Below are 17,911 nucleotides of genomic sequence, written 5' to 3'. Positions count from 1 at the left end.
TAAGTATGTCTAATGTTGGAAAAGAAAGAATCGAAGCTTTAATGCGCCAACTATTAATTTTGCTCGGTAGGGTTGTAGTTAATCTATGCTTGTGATCATTTCCAATTAATCGGGTTGTGAAGACAATTTCGTTAGATGATGTCTAGATTTTTATGGTTACAAGATGAACTTGGAAATACTCGTTGTCAACAACCATTTTTAATGTTCTGCGAATGATACGATCAATTGTAATGTTGTGATCTCATTGTATAGTGCGGAGTTGCTTTGGTAAAGCCCAACTTGTTGATGTTGATGAATACTGTTTTTGTTAAACCTTCTCTTGCAAATATATAAGTCTGCTTGTTCGTTGAATAAATTACCGTAATGAGATTTTACTTTAACTAGAAGCCAATTATTTGATTCATTGCCATGGCAAACCATTACTCAATTTTGTAAGCGTCTAGGGGTTGGTTGGCTATTTTTGGGAATATTGTAAATATTGCTATCGTTTCCGCTCTCGCGGAACTAGTCCACCCACTATCAGCTATGCGTAAGGTTGATATTAGAAGATTCGGTAAGCAACCAGATTTAGTATTTATCGCCGCTGATTTTCAAAAAGCTTACAGTAACATTATGATATATTTCTTCATACATAAATATTTCTGATGTGATGTAATTGCGATGTCCATATCCCATTTTTGTTATATTGAATTCATTTTTTATAAGCGTAAAATTCTAGATTATCTACAAATTGTAATTGAAGTGAATAAAAGAAAAAATCAGTACGTAAAGAAATCGGTAAAATAAGTCTAATTAACAACATATTATAAAATTCACAAAGTGATTTTAAGGAAACTCTATTATTATTAGTGATTGAAGAAGGAATATTATAAGAATTAGTTCTAACTAAATAATCATTGTATGCTAAAGTTTTGTAAGTAATATGTAGTTTGCTGAGGGAACGAAAATGTTTTAAAGAAGTGAATATTGGACGATCTTTTTTTTTTAGTAAATCGTTAAATTTTATCTGTAAAAGATGCAGAACTTATACAAAGAAAAAATTATGAAACTGCCATTCGTGAACATCAAATAGATGCCACTCCTGTTATACAAAAACTTCTGTTATACTTCCTAACTACAAACAAAGTTACCGACCCTCACCTTTAGTCAGTTATTGTACCAAAACTAACAGTTAATCTCCTTTATACTGTTGAACCAAAAAATAAATTAACTGCTCCAAAAATAAAAAAATTTGTAATGATGGCCATGTTGCTATTTAGTTTGATTTCACGTACATTTGTTGTAACGAAATAAAATCTTACTACTGACTATCTACGATGTTAGCAAAAAACCACATACACGAAGACTATTCTAAAATTTAGTTGAAAACACACCCGATAACACTAATTCTTTCCGTTGATAACCTTAAATTTCCGCGGTCTTTCCTTCAATTCTTCCTTGTTCACCCTCTTCGTTTTATCTTCTTTCGCAAGTCGATTCGCCATCTTCTGATTATTGGCGTCAAATTCTTCAATCTCTTACTAAATTCTTTATTAAAAAATTATTTAATAGATGGTAAATTATTTATTTAATTCTATTATTACTCTTTTGTTGAAATTTTGTTGGAATGAGGAATGAAAGCCGGTATGAGTTCTTTCTTAACTTCCACTTCCTCTACTACTAACTATGTGGCCAACATATCATAAGCATTTCGATCGTACGACTAACGGCTCACTTCTCAAAGATCGTCACTCTACATTCATTAATATATTCAATCACGTCTTCCTCTGTCAGGAAATCCCTTGGTTTTTTTGTGGAATTTAGCGATGGGTCGATTTGTCTATACCTCCGCGTCCGATTCGTCATCCTCTATTTTGCTCAACATATCGTCATTCTCCTCGAGGTCACGTGATTGTTGATCGTCCCGAAAGTCAATTACGACTTCTTCCGGTTCGACCGAAGGATGTACAGTATCTTCTTCCCTTAATTTCTCCTCCTTTCTAAGAGTCCGTCTAGGGCCCATTCATGACGTCCTTGGATCTTGTCTGAGTCCACCAATCCGAACGATAAATTTCTTTATTGTTTCTCGAAAAGATGCCTCTTTCAGGACCCAGAAATATATATACAGGGGTAGGGTACACAGATGCGTCGCTATCATATTGATTTGCGTACAATTTTAGAATTTTTCATCTATAGTTAGGTCATCAAGATTGCGTATTTTTTATCAAAATTTTTATATGTAAAAAATTAGTTTGCGTATTTTTAGCCTAAATTTGGGTTAATCTTATATAAATAATATATTTACTGTATGTACTTATTTAATTAACCGCATTGTAATATTTAGTATTAATTGAAAGAAATTTCTAAGGGTTAAAAAGTGAAATTTTAGAAAAATATTATTAAAAAAATGGTAAATTCTATTTTTTCACATTAGTACTTGGTTTTATAAATAATATAGAAGCCATGATAAAATAATTAATAACTTAATGTCTGAAATTTTATTTGCGTATTTTTGCAGGATTTTCAATATCAGGTGTCAATTATGCGTACTACTCATATAAAAAGTCTCTGCGTACAGCTCATAGTAAAAAAATTTTTCGCCACCTGACCCCTATATATATATTTCTGGGTCCTCCTCTTTCCATTTGTTAACGTTCGAAAAGATCATTTTGTTGCTTCTCCTTATTGTGCGGCTGCCGTAAGTGTGTTTTCCAGATCCTTTTGCGACTTGTAGTAAGTCAAAATTTTACAAGACCTGATTTTTATCACTTTCGAAAACGCAATTTTCGGGTATGCGGCTATAAGTCTTTTTAGGTATTTCGATTGGTCCTCCCTTCATTGGACGATCTAACACTAACTGACTAACGATACAGGAGACGTGTACTATCTCCTTTATAGTATGAGTCGCCCTATAAAAACACATTATCATGAATTATACATAATATAGCATAATTTGACCATATAATCATTATTTGTTTGTAAATTAAAAGGAATTATAAAATTGTCTTTTTTAAGATCCAAATGTTCATAAATTGAAAAATTATATTTTCTAAGTTCCATAAAATGTACATTATTATTGTAACCATAAAAATTATCAATAATTGTATATAAAAAATATTCATAAATTAACACTTTATACATAGAATGACCTTCATTACCTTCATTAGCAAATATTTTTTAAAATTTTCATTCTTAATTTTTCTCTAATAATTCACCTTACTGAAGCATAGTCCTTTTTGTTACTACAGCGATAGCTTTCCCCTTATAGGTGCAGAACCTCTACCATATAATATAGGGACTGCTTTTCAGGTGATTAATAAAAAAAAAAAGAAGTGAAGAGATCGTACAAATCATGTGATGCGTGGCTAATAAAAATTTGAGGTCATATTTACGTCAGACAAAATTGATTTGTTTTTTTATTTATTATAAACATATGATAGCTTCGCTCCCCTGAGAAAGAGTTATCTTTATATAGATGTAAACAAGCCATTATATGTAAGTTGCTACTTGCTATTGTCAAGTTTTATTATAAATGTTTAGTTTAAGTAATTTAAGTCAAAAGAAGTACGCGTATTATTATCTATTGTATAATTCACTGCTTACCTTTTTACCTTTTATGTAAGGTAAAGTGTAAATTTTAATATGATTTTTTTCAGTTCAGCAAGATTAGAATGAGACTTCTTCTTTTGGACTTATATTATATTCTTCATGTTTTGTTAGACTAGTTATTTTTCCTTTTTATCTTTACTGACTTTAATGGCAAGTCTGTGTTCTCTTTTATTTTTAGGTTTGACGTTGGAGAATTTGTACTTCAGAGACTTTAAATTTGGACTTGTACTTTTTTCTTAGGTTTGTCGAGATGGGAGTTTTTTTACTTGAAAATTTTCTTTATATCTTAGGTTTGATGACTTTGACGTCAATTTTTATTTTTAGGTTCAACGTCAGGGGGGTTTTTGGGAGAGTTTCTCTTTTTTTACTTTGGGTTCAATGTAAGGTTCTTCTTTATCTTTAGGTTTGACAATAGGGCTTTTTTAGACTCATTTTTTTTTCTTTTTATCCTTAGGCTTAGACTTGGTTTTTTTATGGCAGGTAGTAAGTGAGTAACGGAAATTGGCTAAGTAAGTAATGTTACTATTTTAGGTCAATTTACGTTACTCCCCTCGGAATGCAAAGTCAATTATATTTACTTTACATTACTCCCCTTATATAAGGTACAGAACGTAAGGTAAATTTAAATTTATTTTTACCTCAAATTATTCGCAGAGATTTGTTCTTTTTCATTAACAACAGAACAAACTGTGTCATCAACTGTAATATCAGAGTCATAAACACTAATAGTATCCATTTACAATCTATATTTAAATAATGATAAAATAGCAAAAATCAAATATTATTATCAAATAATAATATAAGGGGATTGCTAAACGTCGCTCATCGCCTGGGTTTTTTTTCAAATATGTCACATGATGTACAATATATAGAGTAAATTATTAATCTGATTTTTTTAACTTAGTTATTTTTTGATCGGCTAAACTTAAAATTTTATTGTGAACTAAGATATTTTAAAAAAAATTTTTGCAAGCATATTTAATTCAAAATAATCTTATTTAATGAAATTTTATTTGCAAATATTAAAATTTAAGTCACACATTTTCGAAAAAAATCACTGTATTTATTTTTAATGAAGTGATACAAATAAAAAAAAACAATAACAATAAATAAAAAAGATAAGTAAATTACATTGATCAAGGAGAAAGATGTTAATAAAAATGAAATAACAATGGAGTAATGGAAAGTAATAGAAGATAAAAGGGAGTAAAAAAGAGCAATGAAAAGTGATAGGAAATAAAAAGGAGAACTAGGACATGATGGGAGATGAAAAGGAGTGATAGGAGATGAAAAGAAGTGATGGGAGATGCAAAGGAGTGATGGGAGACGAAAAGGAGAGATGGGAGACGAAAAGAAGTGATGGGAGACGAAGAGGAATGATGGGAGACGAAAAGAAGTGACGAGAGAAAAAAAGAAATGATGAGATACAAAAGGAAATGATGGAGACGGAAAGGAGTGATAAGAGACAAAAAGAAGTGATGGGTATTGGGCGTATAGACGGAAAATCGGAGGCTTAGCGATGGGTGGCTGGGTGGCTAAGATCAAGGAGGCTTAATAAACAGACAGAATCGTCTGATCGGCGAATTTGGCCGAGAGGAAAAGTTGGACGGATGCTAAATTTGTCCGATAAGCAAATCCGTACCAGATTTCAGACGATATATATACAGCCGATGGTAAAGGTTTTAGGAAGAGAGTGAAAAAGTCCTTAGGTTTTATTTTCATAAGATAGATATACGAATATTACAGAGCGCCGATAAAGGCAGTAATATCGTATTTTATTTAAGTGTTAATAAACCCGCCTGTTTGTTTCCGATTTATTACAATTCATTTATTTCTTTAAAATGTTCATTATCTTATATTGCCTTTGGTTACATGTCGTTTTATTGCTTATACACAATTTATGTCCGATTATAAACAGGTTAATATACACGTTTTAATTACTTTATTATTCATTTATCAATTGTCCATTATTTGCGCATACACTAACCGATTTTCTTTAACACCTAACATTTAACGTCATATTACCTTGCGATTCCTTATTTATTTTTCTGTTACTACCTAACCAAACGCTAAAATCGGTGGTAACATTATGCAAAATTTTTTGTCATGGTATATTGATATATCCATTTGTTGATTGATCACCTGTTCATGAAAGGAGAAAATATTCGACCCGACCTAAACAAAAAAAGCGAGACTCGTAAGTGATCGGGTCACATATTTTTATAACATTACTCTGACTCAACCCGAGCATAGTTAACTCGTATAATCCGGGTTATTCAAATTTTTTGTAATATCAGTAAAATTGTTAAGTAGATCCACCAACTTTAAATTCGAATTTTAGCAATTTTACTAACTAACTTTAAAATTTTACATGATAAGGTTAACAATTGAATACAAATATTACTAATCAAGCTAATATCAATATTTAATAAAGAAATTAATTTGATTATTAGCTCTGTTCTAGTTTCTATCTACTATTTTTACTAATAACCACTACTGGGTTAATTCAGCCGATATTATAATTTGACCAGAGTTAAAAACATCCGGTCAATCCGGGTCAAAACCCGGGTCAAGGAAAGACCCGTCGGGTCGGGCCATGCAGGTCACGGGTCATTTAAAATTATCCGACCCGATCTATAAGTCGAGTTGGGTCAAATTAACCCGGTCATCATTGTACAACTTCCATAGTTTTGAAACGAATTTTTTCTATGGTATAAATTACACATAATTATCTAATACTTTAGGGAGACATAGAGACATATCAAATTGTCGAGTGTAGTATGCTATTAATATTATTAAAAATGTTAGTTTACAGATCTTATTTCTCAAAAATTATAAAAGTATAAAATAAAATATAACGTACTAGTGTCATTCAGTTGATTGAGTTTCTTGGAATATTCAAGTCGCTTATTGGCGAGAATCAGAGGATGTGAATTTATAAATTTTGATAATACTTTCCATCTGTCCTCCCGTTCCTGGCTAAATTCTTCTTTAGTTTTTAGTTTAGGGAGACATAGGGACATATCAAATTGCCGAGTGTATGCTATTAATAGTTAAATTGTTAGTTTACAGACATTATTTCCAAACAATTATAAAAGTACAAAATAAAATACAACGTACTAGTGTCATTTTTATCAAGAAGTTGATTGAGTTGCTTGGAGTATTCAAGTCGTTTACTGGTGAGAAAATTCTGTGAATGTTTCAGAGGATGTGGATTTATAGTTAATTCTGATAATCGTGCTTTCCATCTGTCCTCCCGTTCCTGGCTAAATTCTTTTTCAATTTCTAGTTTTATTGCAATCTGTTTATCATTGAGTTCAAGTTTACTTAAAATTGTATCCCAGTCTCCAATTTGCCTATACAATTCTTGAGCCGTTGGACGTTTGGTAGGAATAGGATCCCAACAGCGTTCTATCAAGGCAGCATATGGCTCAGGTGTATATTCTGGAATTGGTGGACGTTCTCCCTTGCAAATTTTCAGAGCTAAGTGAATATCATAATCCTTATCAGAAAAAGGTACGTTGCCACAGATTATTTCTAACATCACAAATCCAAACCCATAAACATCTGATGCTTTGGTAAACTCTATACCACGTAAAACTTCCGGTGCTATAAATGGCAAGACACCATATATTGTCTTAACTATAGAACTTTGATCTGCAGGACGACAAAGACCAAAATCTGAAATTACTGGGCCAAGATAGTTACCATAATTTTCAAGCAAAATGTTACTAGTTTGGAAATCTCCATGACAATAATTTTCTCTATGAATTGTACTTAATCCATAGCTGATATTATGAAGGATTTTAATAATCAGCCTCCAATTCAGAATGTGATCTTTTTTAATAGATTCCCTCAAATTACCTAAATTTTGGTATTTCATGACAATAGCATATTTATTATCGTGAGGATCACAAGTTACTCCATAAATTACATTACAATATGCTGCAAAATTTAGTGACAAATTATTCTTGATCTGTAATATAATAATATAAATATTAGATTGTGTGATCTTTTATTTACATATTAGTTATATAAATTGTTTACCTCATCCAAAAACTCGCTCACAGTCGCATTTCGGAATTTTTTTATTGCGACTTCCTTGTTGTTATCACGATTCCATCTGGATTTTTTGATTTCCCAAGGGTGAGCACGACTAGTAGTATTAATTGGACCATCTTTCCAAATGGCTTTATATACACTTCCAAATCCACCGTGAGCAACAAATTCAACATTTTCAAGATTTGAATATTCAATCCATTCAATTAATTCATATTGAAAAGTTGCGTTAAGTTGAGAATTTTGAATCAATTTATTGATACTCAAATCACCACTGGTCCATTGAGCAAAGTTATTATGAAAATGTGCCGAGTTACATGGTTTACAATAATAAAAATTTTCGTTGGTGTAATTTTGGCCACATTCCGGACATTTTATATTTGTTTTAATATTATATTGCATTTTAAATTATTGAATTAAAGTTATCGTGGTTATTAGTATACGAATTAATAAGAAAATTATAATTTTTACTTTTTGAAACTTGTTTATATAATGAGCAAAATTAAAATTGCGAAAACAAATATCGTTGATATAAACAATAATAATAAAAAATTATTTTTCGGGTTTTTTTAATTATTTTTTGTGGAGATATATATTTTTTTCGTTACTAATTTTGACGTAAGATCTGCGATTTCCGAGCATGTGATTGACAGTGGAGAGCACGGATATTTTCATTTATTTCACATATAGGAGCGCATATGCATGGCTGCACAAATTTTTATGGGTAATGTGTCAACACTAGCCTCGCCATTTTTATATGTATAGTGCATATACACACATATAGTCTTATGTTTGTCTTATGCTTTATGCTTTCAACAATTTTTCACGGATTATATTAAGAAAAAGTCGGTACATGTAATAAAAAATCCAATCTTTTCTCAGAAAAAATTTTCTTTCATTAAAATGTTCCTTGACAATCATAGCATTAGCCTTTTTTAAAACATATAATAATACCATTTAGTTATCATGTTCATTAGAACATTTTGGGAAAAATAAAAATCACTTTTTTAACGACTATCAAATTTATCATGTTAGTAAAATTTGATTAATAATTAATCTCCATTGGTCATATCTAGTTAATCTGGGTGGGTAACACTAGTATAAATTTATTTTGCAATCTTACATAAATAAAATGATTACGCAATAATCCTTTAAAAAAAAAACATAATAATTAATTAGTAATAAATATATATAAATTTCTTGATGAAATATATTTAAAAAAAATACAATATTATAGTTTTATTATATTATTTATTCTTAAATATAAAACTTTTATTTTATTTAATTACGGTGTTTTGTATCGTTATAAAAAAATTTTCATTTTTTTTAACGGTCACAAAAAATTTTCTTTGTGATAATTTAATAATTACAAAAAAGGATTAGCATTTTGCATAAAAGTAAATAATTTTCGTAGTTGTAAATTCATTATCGTTATATGTTTCATGAATCATAAATGAGTCATCGTAAGCATATGAACATCAGTCATAAGAAGATGTTTTTTTTTGAGATCCGTCGAGATAAAAGACTTTTTAATAGCTGATAGAATCCGTTGAGATGTTTGAGATCAAATATTTTGGAAAAGAGGCGCGGTTAAATTACTTTCAGATTCATCCTTATAGAAAATTTTTTAGAAAATTTATCACATGTTTTTTCTTTGAATAAAAACTAAAACAATGATCATTTATCGGAGTTTTCTCCCGGAGAATTTTTATAGGATATTCTTAAAATATATTTTAGATCTCATCAAAGATTTATAAATTTGAATAATAATTTTTTTTTTTTTCACATAAGGACTTTATTGTGTTTTAAGTTAAAATTAGAACATCACATTAATGTAACCTTTTTTGCTTTTATTGATTGAACTAACACTATAAACTAGTACCTAATAATAACTAATGAGATAACTTATATAGAGCTACTATCCCTCACTATAAATACATATATAAATTTAGCAATTACTCTTACGTCACCTTTAATTACTACTACATTCCAAAAATTGTATCTCGTAATCTATCTCTTTCTTACATTAGTTCTGAGGCTCACAAGATGCGAACGTGGCCCGAGTTAACCCTGTAAAAAATCTGATCCGTGTGTTATATCTTTACATGGTTTTTCCGTAAATGTATCATTTTCATGGAATTAATAACCTTAAATCATGGAAATTTTCATCTCGCTAACACGGATATCCATGAATGTATCATCTCACGGAATTTTACGGAAGACACGGAGAAATAATGGAAATATTCGGATAAAAATTTTTTATAGGGTAAGAAAAGTGTTGGTACAGAGTTAGGTTAAATTTCACAGCTAGCAGGGTATTTAAAAATTATAACATATTCTGAAACTTTTCGTAAAACTATTTCCTAGTTGGGTGTGATAAAGAACATTGGTTTAATGTTGTACTAGGCAACTCCCATTGTATTAAATCAGCAGCTATTGCAGGGGCCTAGACACAGACTAATTTTTACTTGATCGGCAATGTTGTCGTTTGATGAGTCATTTAGATCACGTGCCGTCCCTTTTTTTGCGCTTAATGCCAGCTAAGATCCTCATAATTCTGGTCAAAATCTGTCCAGCAGAGGTGCTTACTTTCGGGGTGCTTACTATCCGCACGATATTAACGTACGTACGTAACTCCCTCTGTTTTTTAAAAAATATAAATTTTAACAACATATATGTTTTAAATGCCCCTTTAAATTTAAATTACGTTTTTCTGAAATTTCCCAAATTTTTATTATGTTTGGTTTCGTTTAGTTTGTTTAATAAAATTAAAAATTCTCAAACCTCTCAGAAAATCCGGACGTTAAACAAACAATAAGTTGGAACAGCCAAATTATTAAATGATTCCTAGAAAACGTGCTAAGTCGATTACTTATAATAATCGTTCTAATAAACCTAATTTACCTCATCAAAGTTTTTATTTTTTTTTCTTATTAAAAAATCGGTTTATTTATTTATTTATTTATCAATTTTTTGCAAATTTTTCTTTTTTTAAAAATCATTTTTGGAAATTTATATTTTACATTCTAACGATTAATATGTAAATGTGTAATACAAAAAGTATATTTTCACTAATAAATGACATACCCCTGGTTTTTCATTATGATGCAATCTGGCATTCTTTTCTTAAATTATTTAGACCCGATTCGGCATAGACCGGTCAAACTTTTCTTTGTACGTCAAAATAGTTATACTATCATATAATCAAAGAAAATTTTTTTTTCCTTTTTCATTATCAAATATATCAAATATATCGTAATATTTGTAATTAAAATTCGATAATAAAATCTCTTAATCACATTGAACTTATCGTTATATAGCTTCGTTCGGAAAAAATGGTAGCCGAATTTATATGCCGGTTCTTTAAATTAAGATTAGGATAAGGGTTAGGATTAAGGTTAAGATTAGAGTTAGGATTAAGGTTAAGATTAGAGTTAGGATTAAGGTTAAGATTAGGGTTAGTATTAGGGTTAAGGGATTAGGATTATAAATTTTGTCACATAGTATCACATCTGATGTACGGTTGTGGTTACTATATTAGTAATTGTTTATTTCAAGGTTCTTACAAATATAAAAATATATTATCATATAGCACAAGAAATATTTTATAAGGTTATAAGTGAATTAACATATTGATTTCATTGTAAAATGAGCAACAATCAATTTAAGACCATTTTATTTATTTAGACAAGTACAGAGGTTGTAAAATTTATAGATATATCTTCTAACGCCTAGAAGAAAAACTGTCGATTCTATATATTAAACCCTAATCCCCTAACAGAATTATCTTGCCTGTCATTTTTGTCTAAAGGTACGGGACAAAATTGGTCAAGTTGCCCTTCATTGAATAACCCATATTTTTCTTTGCTTCACGCTACACATAAATAATGACAGATGTGAAATGTAAACTTTTAAAAAACATTTTAATTTTAACATAAAGTAAAAAATAAAAAAGCAACAAACATTCCACGTGCTAAAAGCACTACATGGAGTGAAAAGAATTCTATCTACTAGTACTACACTAACGCTAACTGCTGTTGCGACATAGCCAAAATTTCTGCCAAAACCTCCCGTTTGCTACTATCATTACGTGCCTTTCCTTTTCTATGCTTTTTGTTATTATCATGTTTCTTGATACTCAGCTAGGGATGTTAACGGTCCGTTCCAGACCGCCAGGACCGCAGTCCGGTCTTAAGGACTGATTTGGACTGATATACTAGGACTGGACCGATCGGTTTCAATAGGACCGATGATCCTATAACAATTTTTGGTCCTTGGATAATTCAGGCCAAATTTTATTGTCGGCCCGCTTTTGTGTATGACATAAATTAATAGACCGATTTATAGGACCAAAATTATAGGAACGTTATAGGATCAGTCTGGTCCGCAGTCCGTGTCAGCTTTAATATAAAATAGAGTCTTATAGTTAATATAAAGAAAAAAAAAAGATTTCTCAAAAATACTAAAAATATCATAAGAAAATTAATAATTCGATGAATTTTAATTTGGGTAGGAAAATCACTATATGCGTTCATAAATACCGGTTATTTTTAGATTTAACATGTCAAATTACTAGTTAATTTTTTATAAATTTCAAAAACTTTTCTGACATATTTCATTCAAAGGTTTTATTCTGCAGTCAACTCTTAATATAACGAAGTGGGCGACGGGCTGATCCCAGGGCATCAGGCCTTCGTTATAGTAGGACTATTCGTAATTTTGGTATATTATGGTATATTGTATAATAATTGTATTTTATAATGTAAAACGTAAGTTACACAAATACAGTATCTTCATTATATTGAAAAAAAAAATTCGTTGGCATTTTTTTTCATATACGGTTTATAAGTTAAACGGTATGCATCGGTATAATGAGATTATTTTTTTTATTGAAAATCTGTACCACACTGAAGATCCGTTATATTGTAAAATTCGTTATATCAAAATTCGTCATAAGAAGAGTTGACTGTATTTTCAATTGATTATGATAACCTAAATTATATTTTGCGAATTGTTCTTCCTACAATTCATTGTGATTGATAAAATCCTGATACATCATTCAACGTATATCTTTAATTTTCTTATTATCATAATAATATTTAATATTTTTCAACTCCCTTTGTCGTTTTTGAATGATTTAAATATTGGTTAAAAGTCTAATATTAATTTATTTTGAAGTTATATTGATTGGATGGTTAGAGGTATTTCTCGATAAAAATTCTTCACGAAAATTGAATTTTAAACCTTGTCTCCAAATGCATATAAATATACTTCTTTCATTGATTAGTTTCTTAATAAACTTTTTTGATTTTCGAGAGACACTGGTATATTTACTGTATTAGAATTTAGAATTTCCAGTTCATGCATTCATCAATGTTTTTCGTGGCTTTATTAGAGAAATTTTTTTTACGCAAGCAATCTTAGATTATTAAAAGCCTAAAGTTTAATGACTCATGTCCTTGCTAAATCAGAACTTAATGAGAAATTACAAGGTCTCTAGAAAATTTCCATACCGTAAAATATCTTGAAATCTTCCAATTCTTCAGGAACATGCTGTTATATGCTGTTATTAGAAATTTAGAATAATACTTGTTTCCAGCATCACAATTACAAATCAATAATAATAATATAACAGATATAGTAAAAAACTTCTATTCATCGAACATCTCTCTTCATGTTTATATTCTCTTTAATTGTAATATTATATCTTTATATAAGATTGAAATAATCGTAGTACCTTTTTTATAATAAAGATGTCACTTTGAAGTATACTTTACAGTGAATCGATTTATATTATTTATTCATGGGGAGTAGGGTTCTCAGGAAATAAATGGGTAATCCCTAGAGCGGGAGCGTGTCACTCATTAAAATTTAACATGTGATTAACTATTTTTAAACTAAAATTAGAAATTTCCGGCTATGTTTTCACGACGCCGTAAATAACAATTATGGTAAAATATAAATGACTATGCATTAATAACAAGAAAAAAAAATTTTTTTTTATTATATTAATAATGATAAACTAACGGTTTTTATTGTTAAATTACTAACAAAATGATAATAGTTTGGTTATATTGAAAATTTATTTTTGCTATCCAAAAATCCGGATACCAATTTTCAATATGAATTTACATGATTTAGGTAAGAATTAGTATTAAATATTTATTTCATGGGGAGTTGGAAATAAATGGGTAATCTCCTGGAGCGTGTTACTCATTAAATATTAACTATTTTAACTATTTTAAAACTAAAATTAGTAATTTCCCGGCTATCTATATGAGACCGGGAAATAACTAAACGAAGATTCCCGGTCATTTATAAACTCAGCTAATCACTCGCAATTTTTAAAAATTAGTATGAAGGTGATCATGAGTGACACTTAGTGCGACGGGGATTACGTGATAAATTGTTTGTATAGATAGTAATAAGTTGAACAATATGCAAATATTATAATCAATTTCGCTAAAATGAGGTCCTCGTTAAAGTACCTTTTGACAAATTACGTGTTGATACGATTAAATTATCCAATAACCTTTTTATTTTTAATGATTATGAGCCATTTTTTTCCGTTTATGTGGCTGTGAAATGAATAATTAGATAAAAGAAACGAGTTATACTTTCCTGATCTTAGTTACCTTATTTATTTATTCTTTTTTTTTTCTAAAATAAATTAGAAATCATCATTATTAATTCAAAGTGGCACTGTTCGTTCCGATTGTGGTGCAATGTAAAAAACGTGGCAAAAATATTCTCATACGTCTCTTTTGCTTCACCCTCGTTAATTAAACAAAATAGTAATTATTGACATCAAAATCCTGCGTTTCCTCATTATTGTCCGGAGCGTAGCGAAGGACTATTTATTGTACGGAACTAGATTTGCAGTACCGGTTTAACCCATGTATTTTTCCTTCCTTCCACCTACGTCACTATAATTTAGCCCGCTTATTTCCTTTTATGTTTGTATCACATTTTTTGTAACGCTTTATTTTTAGCAACACATTTTGTGTAACCATTTATATATGTATGTAAACGTATTAAGCGATGGACCCTCAACGGTTTCCGTTTTCCTAGTTAACTTAAAGTGCTCTGCTCTTCAATTGTAAATTTCAGCATGGCCATGGCGCAATATAGAAAAACGTGGCAAAAATACTTTTGTACGCCGCCTTTACTTCGCCTTCATTGTGAAATAATTCGAAATATACATGTTATTATAGAAAAATTTTCCTAATAAATACTTTTTGAAAGAGGATAGAAAATTCCTTTAAACACATTAATAAACAACGAACTAAAAATTATACAACACACACAAATCAATAATGAAATTTAAATACTTATTTTTGATTATCGTCTTTACTATTGTTTTACGGGTAAATAAACTATAAAAGAAATTTTTCTTTTTTTATTCATATATTCATATTAATATTAAGGATTCTTTTAAATTCATTATTGAAACAGACGCAGCACCGACTAAATTATAAACGTGGTGAGGACGATAGCGTCTTTATCCCATGGGATTAACGGATTATTAATCGTGACGCAGACGCAGAGCAATCATTTACATCGTAATGAAATCTTACTAATTAGTCATCATTATCATGTCTGATGATATTTTTACGTTAACCACATTTTTTATTATTCATCAGTTCACCTTTACAAATTATATATATAAGAATTTTCATATTTGAAGTTTATTAAGCGAATTTTATACGGAATTAATAATATTTTTACGTAAAATAATAATTTTTTCTTTAAATTAGAATTACGAAATTTTTTTTTTTATAAAAAATTGTATAAGATTATTTAATAAATTATCTTTAAGTCTATTCAACTTCGTACCCAAAAACATTCTTTATGAATTTTACAATAATAATATTTATGTTCATATCAAAAACGTTTCGTTGGTCATAATGATCATTGATTCACACGCTTTTTCACGAAATATCTTGGAAAAACGAAACTGAACGCACTAAATAACTGTGCCACAATTCTTTATTCGTCAGTTTTTTGTGAAACTAAAAATATAACGTGATTTAATAATATTAGACAAAGAAAGAGATATTTTGAAATTATGTAAATTAAATATTGATTCTCCAATATCTATCCCCAATGAATAAATGAACTTTCAAAGGCCCTTTAAACTCATTCCACTTTTGAAATATATAAAAATTGTTGCAAGTATAGATTAGATCAAATGAGTTTCCAAGGAGATGAAGATGATGCCACTAGATTTCTTGTCAACTTTCGTTCGCTTTGTTTTAAAGCGGAAATTATTAATCCAAAAGTGATTAAAAATCATCTTTTGGAAACATATTCATCGAATGAATTCTTTAAACATGAATTTCCAAAGAGAATATCTGGCATCACATCAATGAATGAAATTTACAGGTTATACAGCGAGATCATTTCAGATGGTTCAACAATTAACTAATTTTATTCATACTGTATGACATACAAAGAATTTTGGGATTAATAAAATTGTGAAAACGTACTATAAATTGCATTAATTTATTTAATTTCATAAGGTAACATTTTTTTGGAATCTGATACGGACTAGTGCACTTTAATAGAAATAATAGAAATAATTGAGTTAATCTTTAACTAATAAAAATTATTTCCTCTGATTACCAAGTTCAACAAGCCGCAGCATTTGCTAATATTGAAATATGATAACTGACCTAAAAAAAAAAGTCAAAATGACGTTACTTAGGGAACTTTCCGTAAAAAAAAAGAATTATTCATATTGTCAAACACTTGTATTGTGCAAGATTACAATACTATTCAGTTAGGAAATACTTGTGGATACTGATGCTATGATGCCATTATTGCCACCAATATGAGTAGTTCACGAAAAGTCTATTTTTATTAATCATGATCATGTGATTTTTTCATGATTAAATTATTAGTCATTTTGACAACTCTAAATTTTTAAATCTATAAACACATTCTTAGTTTACACATGTAAAGGAAATAGCATCATATTCAAATAAGTGTATTCACAATATACTACCAGAAAATATTTTTTAGATGAGTTAGTAAATATTCATATTTTTAAATACTTATATTATTCATTTAATAAAAATGATTTAATTTAAAATCCTTGTTGCTTTATTATATCTTTTCAAATTTTTTCGTTTCACTTATTCACTTATTCACTTTATACAAGTCACATCATTTGAATCAGCCATGATTAATAATTCTTCAGATACATTATGGATTTTTGTGTATATTTAATCAAAGAATTTAAGGCTTCAATTATTACCATATTTATTTATGCTACAAGTTGGTATATTCAAGAATATGGTTTAACTAGTTTAATGGAACGTTTATTTTGAAAGAAGAAAAAGAACGATATAGAGTGTTCAAACCTGAATTATTGAAAATTTTTTCATGAAATATATTTCATTTTTTTTTAGCATTTACGAAATATTTTTTTTTTATATGAATAAAGTTATTACATACAGCTTAAATTCTAAAATAAAGAATAAATATTTTTTAGTCATATCTTGATGATAGCCATTGTTTATATATTTTTTACACTAATACAATTATGTCTGTGTACTTTATTATCATACTGTATATACGCACTATATAGCATTATAGCTTCTTATACACAAAATTTTCTCAAATCCAATTATTTATAAAGATATCATGAATGTAATAAATGTATTATCTTTTTTTTATTTAAATAAAAAGCTACATATTTAAGTCGATATTAAATGTAACATCAAACAGAATGAGAAACGAAAAAGAAAAAATAGTTACATCTATAATTAAAAGGAAAAAAGAAAACAACAAGAATAAAAAGAAAAAAAACTAAAAATAAAACTAAAAAGAGAAGAAAAACTCTATAATTGAAAAGTTCTATTTGTCTATGGGAGTAAAAATCTATATCCCAGTTCACATCTTCAACTGCCCTTCAGAATTACCCTGATTAATAGCCATAATTGCATAAGAAGTAAGAATTTCACCTGGCACCAACGTTAAGACACCTATTTTAAAGAAAAAATGATTTGATACATGCCCTACAAAATTTACAAAATTTTTTAGTCACTATCACCTCATACCATATGAGGTTTACCACCCTGTTAATTATGCCTAAGCAGGGAACCCCAGGACACCCATGTGGCCAACATAGGATCTATGGTAAATGGACTCATATAGTATTCAATAACAATTACTAAGTAAGTGACATGGCATAGGAGATATGTGTCATTTCCAACGGGAACCTGGCCTTCCCTTCCATATGGATCAGCTTGGGGATCAC

The 17,911-nt window shown here is 29.1% G+C and overlaps 3 protein-coding genes across 3 annotated transcripts; 1 reads left to right on the top strand and 2 right to left on the bottom strand.

Moving 5' to 3' along the window:
- Positions 1-1,579: 1,579 nt before the first annotated feature.
- Positions 1,580-2,002, bottom strand: OCT59_007006 (uncharacterized protein; the record flags this gene model as incomplete). Its single annotated transcript, XM_025324163.1, has 2 exons — positions 1,580-1,663; positions 1,826-2,002. The coding sequence occupies 2 exons, from the start codon at positions 2,000-2,002 to the stop codon at positions 1,580-1,582; spliced, it is 261 nt and encodes an 86-aa protein (XP_025187713.1).
- Positions 2,003-6,306: 4,304 nt separating this feature from the next.
- OCT59_007005 (uncharacterized protein) lies at positions 6,307-8,049 on the bottom strand (the record flags this gene model as incomplete). The annotated part of the gene is made up of 5 exons (XM_066141915.1): positions 6,307-6,371; positions 6,452-6,631; positions 6,709-7,071; positions 7,453-7,564; positions 7,636-8,049. The coding sequence occupies 5 exons, from the start codon at positions 8,047-8,049 to the stop codon at positions 6,307-6,309; spliced, it is 1,134 nt and encodes a 377-aa protein (XP_065998446.1).
- A 7,789-nt stretch (positions 8,050-15,838) lies between these two features.
- On the top strand, positions 15,839-16,075 carry OCT59_007004 (uncharacterized protein; the record flags this gene model as incomplete). The annotated part of the gene is made up of 1 exon (XM_066141854.1): positions 15,839-16,075. The coding sequence occupies one exon, from the start codon at positions 15,839-15,841 to the stop codon at positions 16,073-16,075; it is 237 nt and encodes a 78-aa protein (XP_065998445.1).
- Between the last annotated feature and the right edge of the window lie 1,836 nt (positions 16,076-17,911).

Source organism: Rhizophagus irregularis, chromosome 15 (assembly GCF_026210795.1).
Source record: "Rhizophagus irregularis chromosome 15, complete sequence".
NCBI lineage: Eukaryota > Fungi > Glomeromycota > Glomeromycetes > Glomerales > Glomeraceae > Rhizophagus > Rhizophagus irregularis.
This window is presented reverse-complemented; position numbering and strand designations above follow the sequence as displayed.